This window comes from Phyllostomus hastatus, unplaced genomic scaffold, assembly GCF_019186645.2.
Source record: "Phyllostomus hastatus isolate PE091 unplaced genomic scaffold, TTU_PhHast_1.1 phas_scaffold_78, whole genome shotgun sequence".
Taxonomy (NCBI): Eukaryota; Metazoa; Chordata; class Mammalia; order Chiroptera; family Phyllostomidae; genus Phyllostomus; species Phyllostomus hastatus.
Genome location: NW_025334041.1, coordinates 77,176,358 through 77,200,618, shown reverse-complemented (window position 1 = coordinate 77,200,618; position 24,261 = coordinate 77,176,358). Strand labels below are relative to the sequence as shown.

At 34.1% G+C, this 24,261-nt stretch overlaps 1 protein-coding gene across 4 annotated transcripts in view; it reads left to right on the top strand.

Annotated features, from left to right (window-relative positions):
- Positions 1-24,261, top strand: part of CTNNA2 (catenin alpha 2) — a 1,104,880-nt gene that overhangs the window by 1,063,334 nt on the left and 17,285 nt on the right. For 2 of the 4 annotated variants that reach the window (XM_045827749.1, XM_045827750.1), the window contains exons 17-18: positions 3,399-3,533; positions 13,966-14,109. In XM_045827749.1, the coding sequence (XP_045683705.1) occupies positions 3,399-3,533; positions 13,966-14,109 (279 nt within the window). The remainder of the gene's footprint in view (positions 1-3,398; positions 3,534-13,965; positions 14,110-24,261) is intronic. The other 2 variants (XM_045827747.1, XM_045827748.1) reach the window with 1 other exon arrangement.

Sequence of the window (24,261 nt, the reverse complement as noted above, 5' to 3'; positions counted from 1 at the left end):
TGGGTTTTATATATCCTATAAAACACCTCTGAAGAATGAATTGTAGAGAATCACTGACATTTTGTAAACTAGCCTCTAACTCTGCTGAGACTGAGCTGATGGAGGAGGTCGGTTCAGTTCAGGAGGGACTCTTAAGGTCTATGACTGAAATTCCTTGAGAAAGAAGAGCACTCACAACTGAGAAACATAGCCCTAGAGAACCATCCTTATTCAGAAATTCAAACACATTGGATAGGGAGAAAAAACAAATATATCTTATTAGTTAATATTGATCTCACTGTAATGATGCTCTTCATAATTTATGATAATTTATTCTCTAGTGTAAATGGGATTAATCCCCATAATCAAGAACCTCCAGATTTCAGCTGCATTTTCATCCAGACTCAGAGCCATCACAAATACATGAAATATTCTTAAAGTATCTTTTCTGCTTTCAGACCAAACTAAGATACAGATTAAAATACTTTTTAATCTTACCTTGAATGTTTGAGTCGATTTCCTTTCCACACTTCATATTTTATTTGGCTTGAACTGGAACTCTAATATCCTGTTGTAAATATGTCTTGTTGCAATAATGTTTCATTTTAGTAAGGGTACTTTTGGCAATAGACTTTTCCAGATAACTGATCCTTATTTCTTTAAGTAACAGTGGCTTACAGTTTTAACCATTTTAAAAGGGAGATGTCATAAAATATAAGATTCTGAAATATAAATATTATATGAACTATTATTTATGTGGAGACAATATAAGCATTAATTTGCTTACTAGACCACACACAGCGATGCTCTCTGGAGACGTTAAAAGAGTCAGGTTTTCTTCCTCCTCCAAGGGTGGCCCTAGTCTTCTATTATTTGGGGGTTGATTATTGTAGTTTTCCTCCTTCATTCCTTAATATTAAGCATGTCCTCTAAATACAATCTTTAACATCCTAGAATCTAGAATATGTTAAGGAAACTACATTATTAAACTATTAAGATTATATTTAAAATAAGCTAATTAGCTAATAAGCTAATTATCTTAAACTAAGATAATTCATTAAGTATTATCATGATTTGAGACCCTCCCAAATTTGTAGGGTTTGAGGACCAAACCATTACTAAATTGCTAGTTTCAGGGTAATATCACTGCCAGGCTTCCTGAAGTTTGCACATAAGAAGAGATTCTTTCCATAGAGTTCTATATGTGTCCCAGAAAGTTCATTTAGAAGAGAAGAGAAACAATGAACTTACTTGAAAATAGCATGCATGCAAACAAACAAAAATGCACCAATCAAAAAAGAATGCCACCTCTTTTCCCCTGCAATTGTTGGGATAAATAGAGTGAGGAGATAAGTATGTGGGTGGTTCTGAAAAAGAGTTTTATTAGGACAGACTTCTTTCTGGGAGTTGAAGTGGATGAAGTTTGGATGGCTTTTCCATTATATTCTGAATCTCAGTGGCTAAAGCTATTGCTCATTATGTTTAGGCTAATTGAGTTAAAATTTCTTATTGCAATTCTTGTTTTCCATTTTACATTTTTGGACTTATTTTTAACAATTTTTCAAGTTGAAGTATAGCCCAACACAGTTTTTATATCTGAAAAACAACACAAACATACACACACCAATTCCAGAATTCTAGATGTCTATTGGGGTTGTGACAAAAAATTAAAATGTTATTTAATGATGACTTTAAAATAAACAGAGGAAGTAAATATAACCCTCTATTTGTGACATTCTTATTGCCATCAGTGGTGAAAAAACTTACAATTTTTTTCAATATTTTATCTAAATGGGTCATTTCTCAAATTCTGCTCATATTTTCATGATGTAAGAATTATTTTTCTTGTTCATCAGGCTTTTATTTGTGTTTTAAATGCTTCAGCTTCAATAATAGAGTAGAATGAGAATCACTGAGAAGTGGATTTGTTGCCTCTATTTTGCCTGAAAATATTTTTATGAAGATTTGAGATATGCACACAATATAAACTTTTTACGGACTGTTGCATTTTTAATTACCATTCCATTGAGATAGAACTTCCCATTTAATTTGCTGCAAGGTTTTTGTATTGAAAGATTTTTCAGTCCTCCAGGGAGATATCATTTTAAAGTTAATTCCTCTCAGTATATGGGTCTCTGGAGTAGGGTAAATATTACAGTATTAAATACTTGTAGAAAGCTAAAAACAGTCTCTGTGAGATTCTTTCTTGATACGTGCATTTACTGAGAAGAAATACCATGATTGTGTTATGTATAAAAAGAGACTTCTTTGTCATTTACTGAATGAATGCTTATGTCAAAGCCATTGGCTTTAGAGCACTAATGAAAAATTTCCTTTTCTTGAGCTTGAAGAAAACAGCTGGCATCTTTTTCTCATACTCTTATTCTAAAGAAGATACTTCATTCTGGCCTGTAGATACTTACTTCTTATAGTGTTTCACCAACAATCTGATGATTATGTATTTTTTACAAGTGCCAGGTTGAGTCAGAACAGTGGAATGGCCTGGGGAATCTTGAGCTGAACTTTTGATAGCAATAGGAATATACTTTAATTACTAGTTAGCCATTGGCATTGAAGTCTCAGAAATAATTTCAGAAGCCATGTCGATGTCTGTGGAAGTATTCATCTAGGCTCAGTGTATTTGATGGACATCTACTATTTTAGTCAAAAGAAAATTCAAAATCCCAGTCACAGTTGGCTCTAGCACAGTCGGAGTCCTGGGTCTGTTGTTCAGTCCCACAAGTTAATTTCAGTTGGCATAAAATTTCATTCTATTTCTCACATCTGTTTCTCCTACAGTGGTCATGATTTTTCTTTCTTTTTTTTTTTTTGTTCAAAGGAAGTTTATCATGTTGCTTAAATTTTTGATGAATGTGAAAATCCAAGAAGTGTAAGAGACTTTCTTTAGTGAATGATACATTTGTTAGAAAGCCAAAAGAGACTAGTGATTTTTCCCCAACTAATTGAAGTAAAACCCTACCTGCTCCTATGGCAGAGAGATCGCCACACAGAGTGATTTCCTTCTAGCATGTGTTGCTTTGGTTGTCTGTATTAAAATAAGTTTGCACATCGTGAACGTTGGATAAGCTACTAGGAGAAAAAAAGCCCTGTGAAATATTTAGCTTTCTTAACAGTTTTAAAGACAACTAGTGAAATACTCAAAAAAAAAAAATGTACAGAAATCCCCATCAGACTTTCTGGAAGACCTTCAATATTCTTTTCATAGAAGTTTATTAAAGTAGAGCTAACTATTCTAAACTGTTGGCTGCAGCCTTCCTAAAATACTATAGAAATATGTTAAATGGATGTAATTAAGGTATATGACACTGAAACCTTCTCTTCTCACAGCTTTTCTATAGCAAGTCTTAGAAACTGAAGAGTACTTACTAACTGAGATCACTTTTTTAAATGTTTTATAGTGTCCTGATTCAGCATGTAAGCAGGATTTATTAGCCTACCTTCAACGAATTGCCTTGTACTGCCACCAGCTTAATATCTGCAGCAAGGTGAAGGCAGAAGTACAGAATCTGGGAGGAGAGCTCATTGTATCAGGGGTAAGCTGGGACTGGGGCTTCACAATTTAGTTCCCACTGTTGTACTTCAAGGCAAGAATTCTTGGCAACAGTACTGCTAAAACCACCAAACTACAGTGATTCATAGGGAGGTAGTTTAAAAATAAACATTATCACCATTATTCCAGACCTCACAATAACTCACAAAGAGCAATTTGATTTTCCAATTACCCACTGTTTATACTAGCCTTGTAAAATCTCCATTCTTCACAAGGAAACTAATTTCATAGTCTGGAAACTGATTGCCAAGCTGTGACTATTGTAATTATTTGAGGCTTTTGTATATTTACTCATTGTGAGTGCACATCCTTTTGTTAGTCCTAGTAATTTTAATACTCTGTTCAGGAGAAAGCCTCTCTATATGTGGATTGTGTTCACATGTTAGAGATGATGAAAACAATGGAAATTCATTCATCAGGTTCCAATGCATACTAGGTTACCAGTAACCCTTAAAAGCCAGAATGTTTGAATTTAATAAAGGTTGATGTGCTGTTGCCAAAAACTAACATAGTTGTCAAACACTAACAATTATATATATATATATATATTTTTTTTTTACTTAATCACTCCAGTGTTTCCTTTTTCATGAAAATATAAGTATCTGGTTCATTCAATCAAAGGCAAAGAAATAAGAAGTTCAATGAATAGAAGGATCGTGATTTCTTGGCAAGATTTTCAAATGTATGTGTTGAGGTTCTTCATCTTGGCTTCTTCCTCCTCACCCAGTCCTACTCTTTCAAAAAAAGTTGCCATCAAATTATCATAAACTATTATTATCATAAACTATTTGCAATTCTGAAGTGTGGCTCTCCCACCTTTAGTTCTTTTCCCAGTCAACCATGATGCTGCCTTTTTAAATGTGGCATTACCAGGAGCATAACATTATCAACATAGGAAATGCTTTGTGAAAATCACACTGGTCATGAAACTCAATTTCTCCACAAGCCATTTTAAAAAATTCATCAATTTAAACATTTGATAAAAATATGTGGAAAAATCATTCTTGAATCCCAAGGTTTTAGTTCCTATATTGCTTGGCTTGCAGAAATCACAGCTGGGAAAAGAGCTGACCTGGCTTGCATGGAAATACCATCTGGAAAGCCTGGTCCATGCAATCCCACCTAGAGCCTGATAAATTGGCTATTTTGTGCCTCTTTCCAAAGCATAGTCACCTCTTTGCATTTCCCAAATGATCCTGCTTAAACATTCTTCAACAACCAAGTGCAATCTGTCTTGCAATGTGTTCTTTCTGCCAAGTTGGTAATTACCAAGATTCTCTCTGCCAAGAAATGATCAAAACATTGCATCTCCCTTGCTTCCTTTCTTATCTTCAGCCTCAATGGTATAGTTTCCCATACCATTCAGCTTTCATGTCCATTTGTATATAGCTTCCATAGAACTGAGTGCTTTTTGTTTAGCTTGCCTTGTGTGCTTTCATTTGTCACTTTCCAAATCTTAGTATTTACATGGATGCGCAGAGCATCTTTGTGGATCTCAGACTCCACAACTTCATCTGGACAATATTTTACTGGCAGAGTTGCTGTCCATCATCCTCTCAGTACCCATTATTCATCACTGCCTCCAGAGCTTCATTCTCATTGTCTTTTCCTCATTGAGATGTAGTCCAAACCATCACTGGCTTTTATCACTTGCACTGTTGGCGTTTGCAGAGGTGTTTGAGATTGAGAACACCATCAAGAAGTCTGTTTCCTTCTTTGAGTCTTACTGGCAAAGAACATAAATCCTTGCATGGGAGAAGGCTTCTTTTAGAGGAATGCTATACAACTTCATAATAATTCTGAGTCCAATGCATTATAAAGGTTTGCTATTTATTGCTCAATTATGGGCCACTCTTGGCCTCCTCATGATTTTTTTTCCAGCTTGATTGCTATTTGGTGCCATACCTGCATCTGTAGTCTGCTATCTTTGCCACTTCTGCCTCCTCCCTATTCTTCATCCTCCTTCACTGATGGCTAATGGAGAAAAAAGTCAATATGTTTATTTTGCAAAACAGCCACAAATGGCTGCCTTCAAAGTTTAAAGCATCAAGAATGTGAGATCCCATACACTAAAACTTTCAATGATTTTGCCAAGAAAGTACACCCATGCTTTGGACCCCATTAATTTTGTTGTGTGACATGATAAGGTTGCTATATATTTAAGGAGAAGCAACTATAGTATATAATGCACAATAAAAAAGGAGAAATATTCAAGTTTTCCTTCCTTTTCTCCTATGTTTATATACATGGGATTCAAAGCTGTGGTTTCTTCTCTGAAATATAGGAAAGCCCCCAGCAAAATATGTTTGTTAGAAGTCAAAGTTTCTCCTAAAACAGAAGAGATTTGGGTAGATTATTTCCATTTTGTCAAGAAAAATGATTTGGATTTCAAAACTCAGAGACATTTTATACAGTCTTGTGCTGGCATGATCAACATGTTAAAAATGCACATGTGCACAATTATATACTATGTCAGCAAGTGGTGTTTTATGTGACTATATGTGTAGGAACTGGGAAAGGCCTCTTCTGTTGTATCTTCCTCTCATGTGAGAGGTGACTCAGAAAACTCAATAGGTTATGGGGGACAATGGGTACAAATGCTCTTCATGAGTCATGATAGGGAACTAAAGAAATAAAGAAATTTCGGATGTTATTTTGGCATATGCTCATTCACACAACTGCTGTCTAAGCACCGTTAATTTTCTGGCGGGCAACCAATTTGTTAAACTCATTGTCTTAAACCTTTCTCAACAGCCAAATGGTGCCATTCTTATTAAATCTCAAAGTAGAAGATGCATTTGGTATCCAATTCAGCTGAATTTAGTTGTTAAGGGGGTAATGGAAAAAGAAAAAATAATTTAAAAATAAGTAAAGTTATAGAAATATTAAAGTGAAAGTAGAAGACAGTAAAGTCCAGAAGATTAAACAGTCTCTGAGTCTATAGACTGGTTTTGTTTGCTTAGTTAAGTGTTTGCTTATTAAATCTCTTAAGCCAATTTACATGCAGTTTGGGAAAAGAAATGTTGAAAGGAGAAAAGAAGAAAAAGAGAGAGAAAGAGGGGAAGGGAGGAGGAAGAGACATAAAAGAGGGAAGAAAAGAAAACAAAGGAAAGAGAAACTTAATCATAGCATATCATAAATTTGTTTAGTGCAGGTAATAGCTATTAAATATAACAGCATTATATTCACCATGGGGAAAAAAAGTTGAGCCAAACTTTTTCAGTATGTGTATATGTTTTGAATCCAGATAAGTTCCAAAGATGTAATATGGAAATTATCTGAATATTTGATTGTCATGTTTTTAATTAATTTTTGTTCACTAAGATTCAGAGGATTTAATGGGTTCTTTTAAATTTAAAAAGACATACACATGATACTGAAGAAATAAAATCCATTCCCAAACCCTCAATTATCTTTAGCTACCCAAAGATTTATCCTTTGTTCATTATTTTGAACAAGATTAGAAACACTAATGTAGGATTTTAGGATATAGAATGCTGAACATCAAGCATCCTGATAAAATTTTAAAAATTCCACTTTTTACATTCCATTCCAATAAGAGGCCCCTTACAAAAATGAAGCCAGGACACAAGAGCAATAACCCTGCTCTAGACAGGAATTTGATGTTCCAGGTCAGAGTTGGAGGGATATTTATATAATGTAGAGCTGACTCCACAAGAAAATGCTAGAAATTAAATAGAATTTATTGCTAAAGCATGCCTTTTTATACTAACAAAATATAGAAACACAGTTGCAAATGAGGAACATTAGTTTCCTAAATCCTCAAGCTGAGTGGAGCCCAAACCTATTCCTGAGGGATTGAATAACTCACCCTAATGTGCACTTTTGTTCTTTGCCTTTTAAATCTCTCCTTTCCAAATCTGAATCCCTTTCAATTGAGTTATGGAGAGAAGTTTGACAAGGTGAGCAAGTATAATTTGTGACATTGGTAGGATTTGAATTGGTAAAGAGAAAATTGGAGAATTATGGGTCAATTATGGTCATTCTTACTGCCTGTGTTTCACATCATTAAAAAAATTCAAATCAGTTAAAATCAACATGAACATTTATGATGATAAATAGAAAACATTCATAAAATACTGAAACTGATAATATTCCGATCAATCTTACCTAACACTGGCATGTAATCAGAGATATGTATTAGAATCTGCACATATATATACTCAACAGATAAACTTGATTTGACATTTACTCCCTATCCCCTGAACAAGCAATAATGAAGAACCAAACAAATGATGGAAAACTGTGACATGTTTGATCTAATACAATGCAGGGAAAAGAAAATGTGGGATTCATTTGCATAATTTCATAGATAATATATATTTACATATATTTGTAAAACTTGTGGTTTGTTGAGATGAGAATTGCATTCTATCTGAAAAGTTCTGTTTTTCCTCATTTAAAAAAAGCATATTTTGTAATGGGATGAAAGTCATTGAAATAAGCATTGCACCTAATTGTCTAGATCTGTACCTTAAGCAATTCTTTTGAGAGTCTTCTTTTTATATCTTCTGATTCTGTTTATTGTCAATTTTTTTTATCATGTCTACTGATCACAGTGTAGTGGTAATGGAAAATACCTAAATTTCTAGCTATTTCAATTTGGGTTTGGAATGCATTTTTGTGCCTCATTTGAGCAAAAGGGTATGTGTTTAGGGGATTTGCAGCAGTTCCAAAGATTTTATCCAGACCTTACAGAGGGTAGGCCAAGTAGTTAGGTTAAAGGACTTTTCCTAATCTAGGGAGAGTAGTCCAAATCTAAAGAGAGTAAGATAAAAACAAAGTTCAGATTATAAATTGGATAGAGGGGTAGTGGAGATATTCTGTGTCCATAAGAACATCAAATAGTTATTTATCATTTGCTGAATGGCACACATTTTGCTAGTAAAATGGATTATTGCATAATTCCATCTTTCTCCCAAAAACCTACCCCCAATCTGTTATGACAGTAAAATTATAACCATGTAAATTCTGATTCCTGCATCAAGTCTTCCTTAGTTACATTTGTATCAGTGTACATCATTGATTTTTGCACAATCCAATTTATGCAAACCTTCATAGAAAATAACCCTTAAGTGGTTTTTCAGTGCAAATTTAATCTCCCAGTGTTATAAAAGTGACATTTAACAAACTCAGGGCATTATTTTTAGAAGAAATGGAAAATAAGACATTTTATGAGCAAAGTAAAAATCTCCTTAGGTATTAGTCATCATAGCAAGCTTTTTGTTTGTTGCACCACACCTGTTTAGGTATCTCCCTGAATTCAGATAGTCTTTTGTAAGAGAGGATGCTATTCTGCTCTATAACAAAGTGTGGCTTTTAGTTAAATACCCTATGATGATGACCATACACTTATCAATATGTTCCATTCTATTAATTGAAAAAATCAGTTATTCACCGGTGGAATTAAACTAGTTGACTATCTTACTGAACTGTTGTATGCATAGAAAAGGGCTTTATATTCTATACTCTTGTTCCAAAAAATAAGAAAATAGATTCTCTTTTGGAAGAACTGGGACATGAACCAAGCAAATAATTCTTTTTACCTTAACTGGAGAAACATTTTAATTGACCTAACTTGGATCTACTCAATGGATTGATTGAATTGCATCACCTGAACGTATGGGCTGAAGAGTTTTTACTTTAGTTTGAGGGCATTATTACTTGTAAGAGTAGAAAGGTTAGTGGCTTTAAGAAGATATTTTTGCCTCAGATATTTCTGCCTCAGAAATGTCAATGCCATTACCTGTCATTCAGCCAGTGGACTTTCATTCCTTCGGGTTTTAGAAGTGTTTTTTTTTCAATGTTTTGAAAAGCTTCTGATTAAAAGAAGGAAGGCAAATAATGCACACCTTAATCTATCAGCAATTGATGCCTTAGATTTCAGTTAATATTCTGAGAATTATTTGGCAGCCAATAAATGATATTTTGTGAAAACCTGGCAATTAGACACATGGGAGTTACCTAAAAACTATAAAACACTTGCAACCCTATTTAAGAAGTACTGGTTTATAGTATTTTCCAATGAGACATTATTCTAATTATGAGATATTATTTATATGTGATAATCATCTAATTTTATTCTAATATGTTTATCTAGTCATGTGTTTCAAATAATTATGACTATAGTAGTGCCTTAGGAGGTACCTCCTCCCATTTTAAGCTAGTTTTGGACATGTGAAAGCAAATCCAGATATACCCGTTTCCTTCAATTGAGCCAAATCATGGGAATCTAAAGTGTTGAGTGAATACCTTTATTTAGAAACAGTATTTGTAATTCAGTTCTTGCTTTCTGGTTTTCCTATATACACTTAGATGTGTCAATGGTAGACAAGAAATACATTATTTTTAATTGGTTACATGAATCAATTATGATTTTTTTTTGTTCCTAGACTAAAGGAAGTTGCAGAAAAAGAAGATAATGAGCAAATTGATATAAAAATAAATTTAAAAAGATGAATTTTAAAACCTTATACTAAATATTATCTGGGGATTTCATTATTGATTTTGCACAATTTTTCTTTACCTCAGATAATAAAAACTAAAAGAGATAAAGAGACCCTGATAGGAAAACAAATAGTATTTTTTGTTTTGTACTGAGTTTTATAAAATTTTGACAATATTTTTCTAGAAAAAGATCAGTGTTTCCATGTTTTTCTAATTTCTAATGACTAATGATTAAAATTTCAAAGAATTGTACTTATTTCTTGTTCACATTAGCATATTTTCTGATTCATTGAATTCAACATTTGTATTGCATTCCAATTACATAAAAGGCATAGTGCTAAACAGTTGGATTAGGGTAAAGTCCTTTGTCTCTAATAGTAAATCTTCCTGAAAAGGATAATTTTTTTCTATCCATCATGCTTTTATTAGGTTGTGTAGTCTATTGTTTATCATTTATTTTTTTCATCTTACTGTTCTGTATTCTCAGCTAGAAGAGCAGGGTGTGTGTTAATGGGTACCTCTGTGCATTCATTGTGTTTCTGGTTTACTATATTCTGCAAATAAAAGTGTGTTTAACTTATTATCATCTATATTCAAACCTTACAGATTATTTTGTCAAATGCTTTCTTCAGCTTAATGTAAATGATTTATATAATATGGCTTTGATCACAGTCCTGAGGAAAAAAAATATATGGGCCATGTTATGGCCCATGTATCTTATAAATAAGAATGGCTTCAGAATGGGCAATGTGGAGTCTTCTTAGTTCAAATAATCTTTTACTGCTTCAGAACACATTGTCTTACTCTATTTTGAACAGTCCTTTTTCTTCTGAATAATAAATGTATTTCAAATACTTTACAGTAATCCTATTTTCTTGAATGCCAGCTTTCTTAATTTAGACTTTAACCCTTGCTCTCATTATTAATACTATATCTTACCTGATTGCTTTATTCCAAACACCTTCATCTGTGAAGATGCCTTGCTGATAATGAACTCGACTTCCTGGAACTCTGGCTAGATGTTCTGTCAAATCTGCACAACTTGTTTCTTGACCCCTTTCACCAATTTTCTTTTGCAAATCTATTTTGCAACTGAGACAGAATAATATCCTGAGAAATTCCAATCAATATCATCTTCTAAGAATCACATACTCTTTTAAGCTTAAGGGTCTGTATATGAGACAGGATCATAAACATAATCTTTTTATCTGAGAACTCCTGATTCAAATCTGTTGCCATTAAAATTGGATTCTCATTTGCCATTTCTCTTCAATAGTATTTTGGTGAAATTGCATGCCAACTGTCTGATTATGACTTCCGTGGTGAATTACTTGGTAAATACATCTGTATGTAGGTCATTCTTTTAGAGTGTACAGATTATTCCACTTGACTTTTCTCAATCCTTTTCACTAAGAAGTAAACTAAAAACTTTTTTTTCAGCAAAGAAAAATTTGAGCCAATCCTACATTTCTCTTGCTAGAGTAAAATTATAATCATGACCCCAGTAATGGGGTCTCTTGACTGAAATCTTACAATTACTTCAATCTTTTCTTGAGGGGCTAACTAATCCATTTTTGTAATGCCATAAAAAGTATGCATCAAATTTATAGTTGCCATAAGACTTAGTTTTCTTAAATAGCGTCAAGACGCTAAATCCAAAGAATAGTAGGAAATTAGGGAATTACCCGATCCTGGCATTGCATTTCATGTCAAAGACAGCTTGGTTATTTTAACTAATATAACTAAAGACATTACGCTCAATCATACTAAAATGTCAGCACAGTTCACCACTCTGCATCCTTTTGATGCAGCCTAGTTTTGCATTGGGTTCCTGAAGTCATGCTTCATTTCAAAATAAACAACAGATAATTAATAAGGAATAACAATAGATTATAACCCAATTCCAGTGTGTTTTAATATTTTAAAAGTACTTAATTTCATATTTAGTTTAATATCTTAATATAGGGAGAAGTGTGCCTTTTTTGATAGATAGTAAAAAATCGCAAGGTATTTATTGGAAGAATGGGCAAGTGCACCATTATTTTTTAAATAATGAGCTTTAAATTTTGTACAAAAGATTTTATGATACAAGTAAGGTTCTAATACATAATAATCTTTTTGAAATTGATAAATAATGATAAATGAATTCTGTACAATGGTAAAATCAAGAAATGCCTAATTTCTAAAACAAAATGGGATTGTTATAAAGTATTAAAAAAGCAAGGATAAGCCAACTAGTCAATGATCCAATATGTAAAAACTGGAAGACAATAAGATTTTATAGAGCCATTAGGTGGGAAATCTCATGCAACAAAAACTGTTGATTATAGAATTTGAATTTAGACTTGTAATTATTGAAAATGGAAATAGAATAAGGAAAATATATACAGAGTATTACTGTTCCTTCTAAGAAGTACGGAAATAGTCAAATATAGGAAAAAATTGTTCTCTTAAGGCAGATATTTTTTTCTTTTCTATTGTCTTTAATTCTGTAGGATATTCTTTAAATGTCTTTAACATTCATTTTGAAGTAAAATATGAGAGTAATGTTGCCAAATATGTTATCAGTTTGAATTTAGTAGCTTCTCTGTTTCAAAATACTCCCTAATCTGTCAATTTTGCTTAATTTTAAATTGTGATTACCTAATACACTTATGCATTTAATGAGCTAAGAATGACAGAACTAGAAATAGAAGTATATTGTCTCAAAACATAAGAACATAATTCCAAATTGGGAATTTTATTTATCTGCATAGAGAAATAGCTATGTAGGCTTTCCCTCTTTATTATTCTATGAATTGCAAGCTATTATTTTGAATCTTTTACTAAAATATTTTAGTAAATATATTTTATGGAGAGAGAGAGATGACTGCTATGTGGATGGTTTCTGGACCAGCCTGTTCTCCAATATTGCCCCTCCCATTTGCTTTGTCATAATACCCAATTGACAACTTTGAGTAGTTCATATTTTAAGCTTCTAAATCTTCATTTGAAAAAATACTTAGTTCTCTCCACATTATTTTCCATCTTAGATGATTTTAAAAAATGGACTTAGAGGTTAAACAAAGCTACAACTGTAGCACTATAGTAGAATTTCATGTGACAAAAATATTTGGTCACTTAGCATCTCTGAATCACTTAAATCTGACCTCTGAGAGCAGCAGAGCAGAGCACCTTATGATTGTGGAAATCTTGCTGTTTGATTTTTTCTTCTAGTTTGATAGTATACAGGGAAAATCTTAGTCAAGACTGTCAGAAATATTTTATGTCAGAGATAACACTTTAAGAGCTATCATTTTAAAGGTAGAAATAGGCATTGATTATTGGCTTATCTTTTAAATTGTTCTTGTCATACAATCCTCCCATGAGTGCAAAAAGCAAGAATAGAAAGAATTGCAGTTTTAGAAACAATGAATGCCTTAGTTCTTCAGTGATTCCAATGAAAGAGGTAAGTATCCCTTTAGTATCATTACTGTCTGGATGTATAGAGGCCCAAAGGCTTGACGAAGGTCACACAGCAGGGCAATGGAACTTCCAAGAAAGCCATCTGAGATTCCCCATGTATCGTTCCAGGCTTTAAGAGCTTCCGCCCTTGCTTTCTCTCTTGGTGATCTTCAATGCTTTAAGTAGGGGATTCTTCCCCTTTGAACACATTACGGTTGTCCCCTACAATGCCTGACAAGGCAGGGTGCTTCTTCATCCTCCTTCTCCCAGGTGGTCCACTTACATGTTCAGGAGAACCAATGAGGAATCCTAATGGCCGGGCTACTTAATATCACAGAGGCCCACCCATCTCTTTCAGCACCTAATTCCTTCATATGCCTCTTTCTCCTGATTGATTACCCACTCCCTCTTCCACCTCCCTAATCCCTTCCCAATAGGGTACGTTTTATTTTTTCTCTTGCTCTCTCTCTCACTCTCTCTTTTCTGTATCTCTCGGAAATCAGACAGGAGTTCAGAGCACTTTCACTACCTTTTATGAGGTAGATTGTGATGTCATAGATGGGGGCAGGGCTAGTCAACTTTCTACCCACCTCCCAACCTGTGCTGAGGGAGCTCCGATCGGGAGTGGAAGCAGTGATTCCTCCATGGTGAGTAACTTTGCTTTCTAATCTAATCTGTCTTATTGTAAACATTACTTTTGAAAGCAGGCGGGTGGGGTTTCAAGGAGGTAAAGATGTGACCACTGAAGCCCTCTTTACTTACTATTAACCAACTTTGGAAAAAGGATCTACTTATTTATTCTCTATACAGGTGAAAAATTCTAGAGCACAAATATACTCTTGAAGCGTGATCTAAACTTGAGAAATGAAAATGGTATTTTCATTCCTCTATTTCTCAGTCTTTCTTCCCTTTGGGACTGAAAGTCATTGCATATGAGGAATGAATCCATTCTGTAGTCCTTCAGTGAGTTTCTCTCAGGAGTTTCTCTTAGGAGGATGTGTTCTTCTTCATTTGAAAGATTTCTGGATCACAGAATATTCTTTATTGATGTTTGCCCAGAGAATCAGTCTGCTCTTCTAAAATTATGGGATAAAATTGTGAAGAAACTGATACATAGAATTATTAACAATTTTGGTTTTGATGTAAACAAGTGAGTATTACTAATGTGAAGTCTAAAATATTTATTTAAAAAAAGAGTCGCCATTCTTGCAAGATTAAGGTACAGCCATTTCAAGTTGTCACAACCAAATTTGCTACCTTTTTTGTTGCATGTAATAACACTGATGCTGTTTTGTAGGATTTTTTGGTAGTTAAGAGCTGTGAAAAGTTGCTGTCCTTTGTTTCATTTAAAGTTTCTGTCACTGATTGTTTCTTTTATATGCCTTAGTATTTAGAAAGAAAAGATCAACTGGAGTGAGCATTTTTCTCCACCTTTCTTGTTCTCTCCTGGATACCTATTAAAACTGTCAAGATGTCAGCTTCTATTTAAAAGGGCAAAGGAACTTCATAAAGATGGTTAAATCTTTAAGAGATGTTATGCATCAGGGTGGGTGTTTTTAAAGGGACTTGACCATCAGAATGTTAGGCCCTGTTCCTTTTCATGAGGCGGGATAAAAACACCCTAGTGTGGATTATCAGTATTATGAAATATAAGAAAGTATCATATATTTTTTCAAAGTATAATGACATCTGAGTTAATTGGCTGAGTATGGATGTTGGTGTTGGAGAAGTGGGGGCAGTTTAAAAAGAGGAGTCCTTTCTCATCAATAGCTTTCTCATGTGAAGATCTTCAACCTTCCTCCTCCCCCAATGCACTTCAGTAGCTCAAAAGTAATAGTCCAAAAATGGACTAGAGCTGACAGTACCCTTTTTGTTACTTGGGATGGAGTAACATGCCAATTTCTGAAGTTGTTTTCCCGCCTGAGCTTTCTAACTTAAAGTAACTATAATGGTAGGAATTTCAGGTACAATGAGGAAAAATAGAACCATGACTGACCAATAAGAAGATTTAGGTGATAATCACCTGCAGTCAGCTGAGTGCTACCATGTGGGTAAAGTCATATATGATGGGTGATATATACTGGGTGCCAGAATCATGTATGTTAGATGATAGCTCTCAAGTCTCTGGCCTACCTTTCATTAAAAATGCCAGACCCCTGAAACTACCAGTATAGGACAGTTTTCAGTGCCAGAGAAATCTGATGTCTAATCATAGCTCAAGTTTTTAATGTCTTTTATCAACCCTCGCTGCCAGGTAAGAAATGTTCATATTTTACAAACCCTTGGAATACAGTCATCTTTAAACTTCGTGAGTTAAGAACAGTGTGTTGTGAGCTTGTGCAAATTTAGAAAGTCTATCATGGAATGCATTGTGTATGCACTCGTTTATTCTCATGTGCATGTGTCATTTACAGTGGTGTTTGATGTTTTAAAATCCATTTTGTATGTATTAAAGTTATCATTTAAAAATACATACATAAATTGTGCTCCAAATGGAATGGTAAAGTATAATAATCTGCGTTAACCTGGGGTCTGAACACTGGTCCTACTTCTGTCACTGAATAATAAAGTAATAGCATAAATTACTTAGGTCTTTTAGGTCTCTGTTTTTTCATCTGTAAAATAATGATAGATGATCTAATGAATATACCCTAAAATATTCCTGCTCTAAAAATCTATGGTTTTATACTATATTTTTGAAGAAATGGTTTATAGGAAAAATTAAATATTTGATGAGGCATGGTTTTTGTATAGGTCACACAATTATTTATACCAAAAAGAAAATTTCAGTACAAACTAGGTTTTTAAAGTGTACCTTATATGTTATGTAATATTATTAGGTTAATAATATAAGTGGGTTATGTTCTTTTAAATGTAAAATATCAAGCCCATGATAGATATTTATTTGTTCATTTAGAAAACTGATTTGTTTTTTTAACTCTATGATTCTATGTTATTCTGATTTTTGAGATTAAAAAAATCCTTTTCTACTAGAAAATAGATGGAGCTAGGTCTTATGAGATTCTAACATTCAAAATTACTTTTGCCATATTGCAAGAATTTCCTTTCAGTATTTGGGAGGGTTGAGTTCTGAACTGCTGTGTACCGAGCCATCTGCTGTGCGGGATGAAAGAGATGTAAGGCCCGGCTCCTTGCTCTTGAGGAATGTATAACCTTTTTGGGAGTCTGGACACATGGCAAGTGTCAACTTAGAGGTGAAGACAGTAAGTGTTAAAGAACCAAGAACTATCCTATGGCCGGGGGAGTGCTGGATTGCATGGGGGAGGCTGTGTGAGAAGCTGAGGGCTTCACCTAACTTTGAGCAGAGTGGTTTAGATTTGTGTTGTGATACAAAGGACACAGGGAAGCATTTCAGGTCAGCAAGGCTACAGAATTGTAAATGTTACAAAGAATATCTTGTGTTTAGATATACCATGTGTCAAAAATTGAAGTTGTTGCTTCATGGTCCAGTCCCATACTTTTCCCAAGCTGTTTCTCCCTTAATCATGTACTAACTTTACAATATTTGATATAGCTATGTAGAAGACTTGAGGAGGCCACAAGTGAATGAATTCCAATGATTATTTATTAAGATATAATCAGTCAGCTATTTTCTCAATTACACTGAAGCTCAAATGATCATTCGCAGCCACAAATGTGGAAGAGAAATAAATGAAAGGAGAAATTAGGGACAGAAAGAAACTCTAGCTCTGAGACTTTCTGGTTTTCTGATGAAGGTGGAAAGGGATTATCATTTTTAATAACCAGTGGGATTATAATTGATAGGTTTAGGAATATTGATGGTCAGGGAAAATGTCCATTAGCTAAGGAGAATTTATTAGCCAGGACAATTTTCCAAAGCAAAAGGAAGCTTATCTGTTCACCAAGTAGGAATCAGATTCTGCTCTCAAACAACCAGTGTTGAGAAAATTTAAACACTAAATAAAACTGCACATGATTATGCAAGTCTCTTTCCCAATGCACATGAAAATAAGTTATTGATTTGGGCATGGTTTGTCCTCATTGACAAAGAAGAACGTTTACGTTTGAAAGCCTCTCTTGCAATAGATGGTTTGTAGTGTATACTTTGCATCATGTAGAGGGCACTGTTTTTTACATTTCTTGCCATCCAAGTTCCTTCCAAGTTTTTACTTTAGCCTTTGTTACTCCTTGGACTTCCATGAAGAAAACTGCTTTACCCCCTATCCCAGGCTCTAAGGACTTGGTTTACATCACCCAGTGAAATATTTCTTAATTTTCTATCATGACATAAAAATTAATTTTTAGAATATATTATCTCAGAAAATCACTGTCAAAATCTAAATTTGTCTATATGTGAATAATGAAGTAACAGGATTAATGTCAGTTACACAAAGAAAGGAACAGTCTCTTAAAATTTTCTTCCAAAAAAGTCCAAGTAGGACTTACATAAGACTCTGGAACAATATAGTTTATTAAAGGAAGTTAGAAATATTAGAATTATATTTGTCTCAAGAGAACAATGACAAGGATGGCAACTGTTCTCTCCTTCCCTCAAATTTCTCTAGAGGTAATTTTAGAAAGAGAGGATCAATTAGATTTATAATTCAACAAACATCTATTGACTAATATGTGATTTTCACTCTCCCATGGATGGACATAGCATTAGTATGAAAAAAAGACAGAGTTAGTAACTGTGATGGATTATAATAATCACTCTAACTGAAGTACATGCAAAATGATGGGGCATTCCATAGAAAAGGAGAAGAGGAAGCTTCATAAGGGACAGGGGTAATGTTTTTTAAGCCTTCAGAGATAAGTGGATAGATGTTTCCAGATAGAGGAGGAAAGAAAGGATTAGCCCCGGAGAGAAACAGAATGCTCACAGCATTGTGGTTTAGATATATTCTGTGCTGGCTAAAACTGCAGATCAGATGTCAGAGATAGGTAGAAAGATGGAGAAAGGTAAAAGAGGAAAGGTAGAAAGGTATGTGGACGCTGGGTAACAAAGACATTTTTCTCACCTGTTCCGATTTTAATGAGTGTTTCTCAAAATGGTCAGAAGATTATCTGCAAGCTAGATCCAGCAAGGGCTTGGCGGAGACTATTAAAATAGAGACGCCTGGGCCATGCTGCAGACCTCTGCAATCCATCATTATAGGGATTAGTTCTTGGAATCTGTGAGTAGATGCTCCATCTGACCCTCAACCCATACCAAGTGATCCATTTTTACACTGAAGTTTTAGAACATCTACAAGGCAACAAAACTGACTCATTATATATCTATGTTCTTGGAAAAAGATTCAGGAAAAATAAAGTATTAAAATATTAACAATACAAGCTTGGGAAAAATAAGACTTAAAGGTAATATAAAAATATTCTTGAGAAAATTGGTTTGAATTTTGGTTAAGTTTAAAAAGTAACTATCTGAAATGATGGTTCTTGTGTATAAAAAATTACTAAGTGATGCTATTAAATCTCCTTGAGGGAAAGGCATGGAATTCCATACTTTTAAGGGAGTATCTTGCATATTTTATTTTCATACTCCAGGACAAGGAGTTCATGAAGTTTGGAGCTAAGTGGTTCCCAACTCTCAAGTTGTGCCAATATCAGGGATAGATGCAACAATCCAGGACTGAATTTGATTCTGAATGGTATTTTTTGGTAGAGGTATATGGCTACTTTTTTAATTAGGTGAACTTCATTGGGAAAAAATAAATAAATGTATGTATTATCATTTCTATCATGATTGGAAAACTCAGGCTGTCCTGCAGTATAGGGCCTGACCTATATGGTCTATGCTGAAGTATATTAATTATATAACTATATGTTATATAATTAATATAGTTAATTATATAACAACTGATTAATTAATAATCATTTAGAAGTGCTAACTTTTTTGTTTTATTTTTTCCCATGGTAACAGCTGTTATCCTATGCCTGACAGTCTGTGTAGAAACTTGTACAGCTGTTCAAAGATGTAAGAAGAAAGAGGGACTAGATGCATGTTTTACATTTGACTAAGGTGTGAGAATAAATCTTGGTCTGGGAGAAGGTGGGTCTCAGATTACAGCAATGAGCATTAGCTCTGGATTGAACCCCCTAATTGCTTTACATATCATTCTACTTTTCTATATTACCAGGATATTTTGTATTTTTTTGAGAACTTTGTTGTTTAGAAGACAAGAAATGATAGGGAACCTTGCTTTTTCTCCATATTTATGTTTAGGCAGATAACTGAAGTAACTGTTTTGGCAGACTGTTACACTGCCACATTTTAGAAGTGGTTGACCAGTGGGATGCCAGTTCCTGCCATTAACTGAGCAAATTAGATTTGGCATTTGGGCATGATGACCTAAAGACCTTTTTGTTTGTTATTTTGTTCTTACCAATGACATGTAGCTCTGTCATTACACCAACACAGGCAAGTGTAACCTTGGGTGGTTAAGGAAGATGTGCCAGGCAAATTACTTACCTCAAAGCCTAGCATTTTACCTTAATAAAAGCCAAGCAGAGAACAGTAATAGCCACATGGTTCTGATGTCAGAGATCTGCAAAGTAAATTAGACAATACTTTATTCTCATAGGTAGATGTTAAAATTATGAGCAAGGTATTGCTGTTAGATAGGAATTTTGAAACCGACTGTATATTTACAATCTGAAGGATATTGGGCAATATTCTTAACCTCTGTGGTTTTGCTTTTGATTTATAAATTGTAATAGTAATGCCACCTGGACCATAGGACAACTGCATATGTAGTAAATAGCAATTATTAATATACTAAGATACATTGTGGGCCTAGTATGTTCCAGGAACTGTGCTAAGCATTTTAAATGCCTTATGCAGTCTGTTTCCCAGTCATCCTATGGAGAAGACACTGTCATCTCCATTAAAAATATTATAAAAATGAGGTTCTGAGAAATTAAGTAATTTCCTGGAGGTCAAAGAATTAGTAGTTGGTATATTGTAGTGCTTCCAGGAAGGCTGCCTTGATATTCTCCTACAGCATGATGAGATCTGTCACTGTGGTATAATACGATATGTTACTGCAATGTAATAACATTTAATTGCATGTCTCCCAATTAGTCTGTAAGCTCCATAAAGACAGGAAATTCATCTGAATGTTCATTTTCCCCCCGATTCTTTGCACAATGGCACATAATGTGTGCTTACTACAGTAGCTTCTTTGCCATTCTTTTTGCCATTGCAAAAAGTTATCATACTGAAAAATCCTAATAAATGATTCTAGTCTATCATTCATTTATTCATTTGTTCCTACCTGAAAGTACCTGACTTTGTTTTAAATATTATATTTCAAAGTGCATCAAGATTTGGGAGCAAAGATCAAGAAATTTTTTCCAGCTAGCAAATTTCTTTGTAATTTACCTTGAATTTTCTGGTTCACCTTGAATTTTCTGGTACATTAAGTAGATTTCTTTTTTAAAGTTTATGGTATGAAAACATACAGAATTTCTTTCAAAAGAACTGAATTAATCAAATTATCTACTTATTTTAAAAAGAAATTTGAAAGTAAGGGCTACAGTGGCATGGTTAGTTTCATTTGCCCTCACACATGAAGGTTATGATATATTAAAAGGTTAATTATATTTAGGTGTGAAATTTTGCTTTTTAATTAAGTATCCTAAATTATTAATGCCCAATAATAGTAATTTTATAAAACCTTGCGCGTATTTTAATTAGGTTTAACTATAATTGCATATGACAAATCATCCAAATAGAGTTGTTTTTCTCTTGCCTAGGTCTATATGTAGTCCAGGGTCAGTACAGTAACCCCAAGGACTCAGACCCCTTCTGACCTGCTCCACTTAGTTGGGGGCTCCCATTCTCAAGTTCATTTTTTGGTCCAAGATGATTGCTAATTCTCTACCTTACCATTTTCCACACAGGAAGAAGGAGGTTAGAGGGTAAAACAGTATTATAGTTAGCTGTGTTAGCCTTCTTTAAGATTTTCCAGGAATATCTGTTTTCCCACTTCAACTGTTTCTGACATCATATGAGGAACCTGAAAAAGAGAAAAACTGGGGAGAGTTAGGCATGGGTTTGCATTTCTTGCCCATGTATGACCACCATTAAATGGAACATGAATTGAATTCTGAATTCCAATAGGTACTGTGTGACCTTGGGCAAGTTTTCTTTTTTAATCTAAGTCCCCTTTTTGCATATATAAATTGCTAATGATAATCATGCTTACTTTATTGCATTGTTATTTAAATTAAATATGTTAATATGTACTACATGATTAGCATGGAACTCAGAATGGAGAAATACTAAATAAATGGGTAGCTATTTTTTTCACTATTTTGTCTCTTCTAGTAAAAGATAGTCTTCTGCATGATGTGGGTGCTCTCTTGTTCTCTTTATCATGTTGACTCCAGTTGAGCCACTGACCATGCAGCAGTTAACAACTAGCTAAGGTCCTACCCTGCTAGAGATTACATGCTTTTGTCTTTGGGACTCCTAGAAAAAATTGCTTACAGATCGGTGATTACAGGTAATCATCAAAAATACAGAAGGGGATGGCCATAACAGAAAAACAAAGTAGTGGTTCTCATATTTAATTTGTGGAAGAATCACATGGGTAGCAGATTAAAATAGAGATTCCTGGGCTCTGCCTCCACAGTTATGAAACTCACATCAGAGATGAGGAATCTGTGTTTTATTCTTAGATGTTTCTGATACACCTGACACATAGATCACACTTTGAAAGATGATAGTCTAGGAAATGGATGGAGGGAAGCCCTATGAGCTGCGGTGAGAGCTTTCTAGGACTTGACATTAGTTTTGACCCTTTCCTAAGAAACTTCTCGGCTTGTTCCATTTAGCTATTTTAGTCTAGCCTAGTCTGGATAATTCTTAGTTTTGAGGGTTTGTTGTGGTTTTTCACTGTAGGATATTTAGCAACATCTCTGGTGTCTCCCCACTAGTTGATTGTAGCAACCTCCCTTCCCTGTAGTGATAATCAAATGTCCTCAGACATTACCCAATGTATCCTGGGATGGAGAGACAGAATTGCCCTTGATGAGAACCATAGGTCTGGTTGAAATCTTCACCTTTTACTTAGAACACACAAACTATCTGAAATGGAGATATTTACCTCTTCCCTCTGGAAGGGAGGAGAATGGCAGGTACAGTGATTCCAGTGTCTTGTGCCAAATACCCACTCCAAGCCTGACATCAGAGTGTGTTTGAGAACTTTCCTAGAGCAAGATTCCAGAGAGCCCATCACAATTATCCTCTGGCCATAATCTTAATATACCTTTAATTAACCATCATTCTTAGTTATCCTGAATCTTCCTGTCTTAGAGACACAGGTATTTTTGTTCTCAAAGGCAATTAAGACTTTGGCAAGAATATTGTTTAAAGCTTTAGACAAGGTAAAACAATTTCAATTTCTTGCTTTTTACAAATAAGGGTATTGAGGTTAAAACTATTCAATTGTTTTCATAGCACTTTTAAAAAATAAATCCTTTGCACATATCATTGCATATTAGCTTAGTTATTGTAATATCTCTGTATATTAATCTTTTTGATGAGATAACAAATATGTACATTTTTAAAAAATAAGTGAAACCATAATACTTTATATTTAAAAATAATATGAAGAAATGTAGCAGACTGATGGTATCCTTGAGGTTCAAATTACTTATGCAGGTATTTTTAAGGTGATATTTAGCTCTGTGATGCTGAAATTAATGTAGGTGAGCTCTTGAAATCAAGCAAGTTATGGGTAGAAATAGAACATTTCATACCTTAGTATTAATGTTTTAAAGAGAAAAATGGAGAGCTGTAATGCAGTCCAGCTATAAAAGAGATTACTTTCTTTCAAAGATGTAGCTGTAGCATATTTGAAGAATTTCCCTTGGCATTTTTTAGTGTATCAGGTAAATAATGAGGCAGCCTTTACATCTCATTATAAATATGGAGGTGATTTAACTTTGTCCAAGGATAGCTTCATAGGAACTCCAAGATAGGGATTATGCCTTGAGGAAATGTTCATCTTAATATCAAGCATGATTTTTAGTAGGGGCAGGTACTGTACCAGACTCTCTCTGACCCTTTAATGTTTATCATTCTTCACTGGTTAAAAGTTGTCGTTTCCTTGGAAGTTCATGAAGCACTTTTTTGTTTTTCAAAGAAGTTTTCAAATTTCATAGATTTGAGGCGTTCTTTCAAAGGAACCACTAATATTTTTCTATGATTTTTGGCAATACTGTTATGCATTTTCAGTCTTTTGAGGATATTCTGGCCTTTAATCTGTGGTTTTAAAATTTCTCATACAGCTCAACCTCTTTTGTAAAGAAACAGACAGTATGGTGCCCATCTATAGAGGTTCTTTGTTGGACCAAAGAAATAATATTTCCAGTTTTAGGCTGAACAGAACCCTCTGGTGCTTTTGCTGTGTTTCCCTAAAAGAACAGTCACTCTTGGAGAAACAGGCTGTGAGGTTCCGAACCAGGCCAAGTCCTGGCAGAAACCTCTGTGGAGAAGTGTCCTAGCTTCTCAAGGGAACCACCTTATATGCCCTCCATTTTTTATTTTATTTAAAAGCTGTCAGAGCTAAGTATATAGCTATAAATACCCTGTACCTAGGAACAGAAGTCATGCATTTAAATCCCTGATAATTGTCTTATTAGCTAACAAGTTTCTTCTCCTTAAGCCAGTTTCTTCTCCTATTAAAGAGTGAAGATAAATTGATGTATCACTTTTTTTGTTTGAGGATTATGTGATGTAACATATAGGAAAGATTTAATTGCTTGGGATGCTCAATATGAATTGAAGCTGGAAAACATCCCAAGTA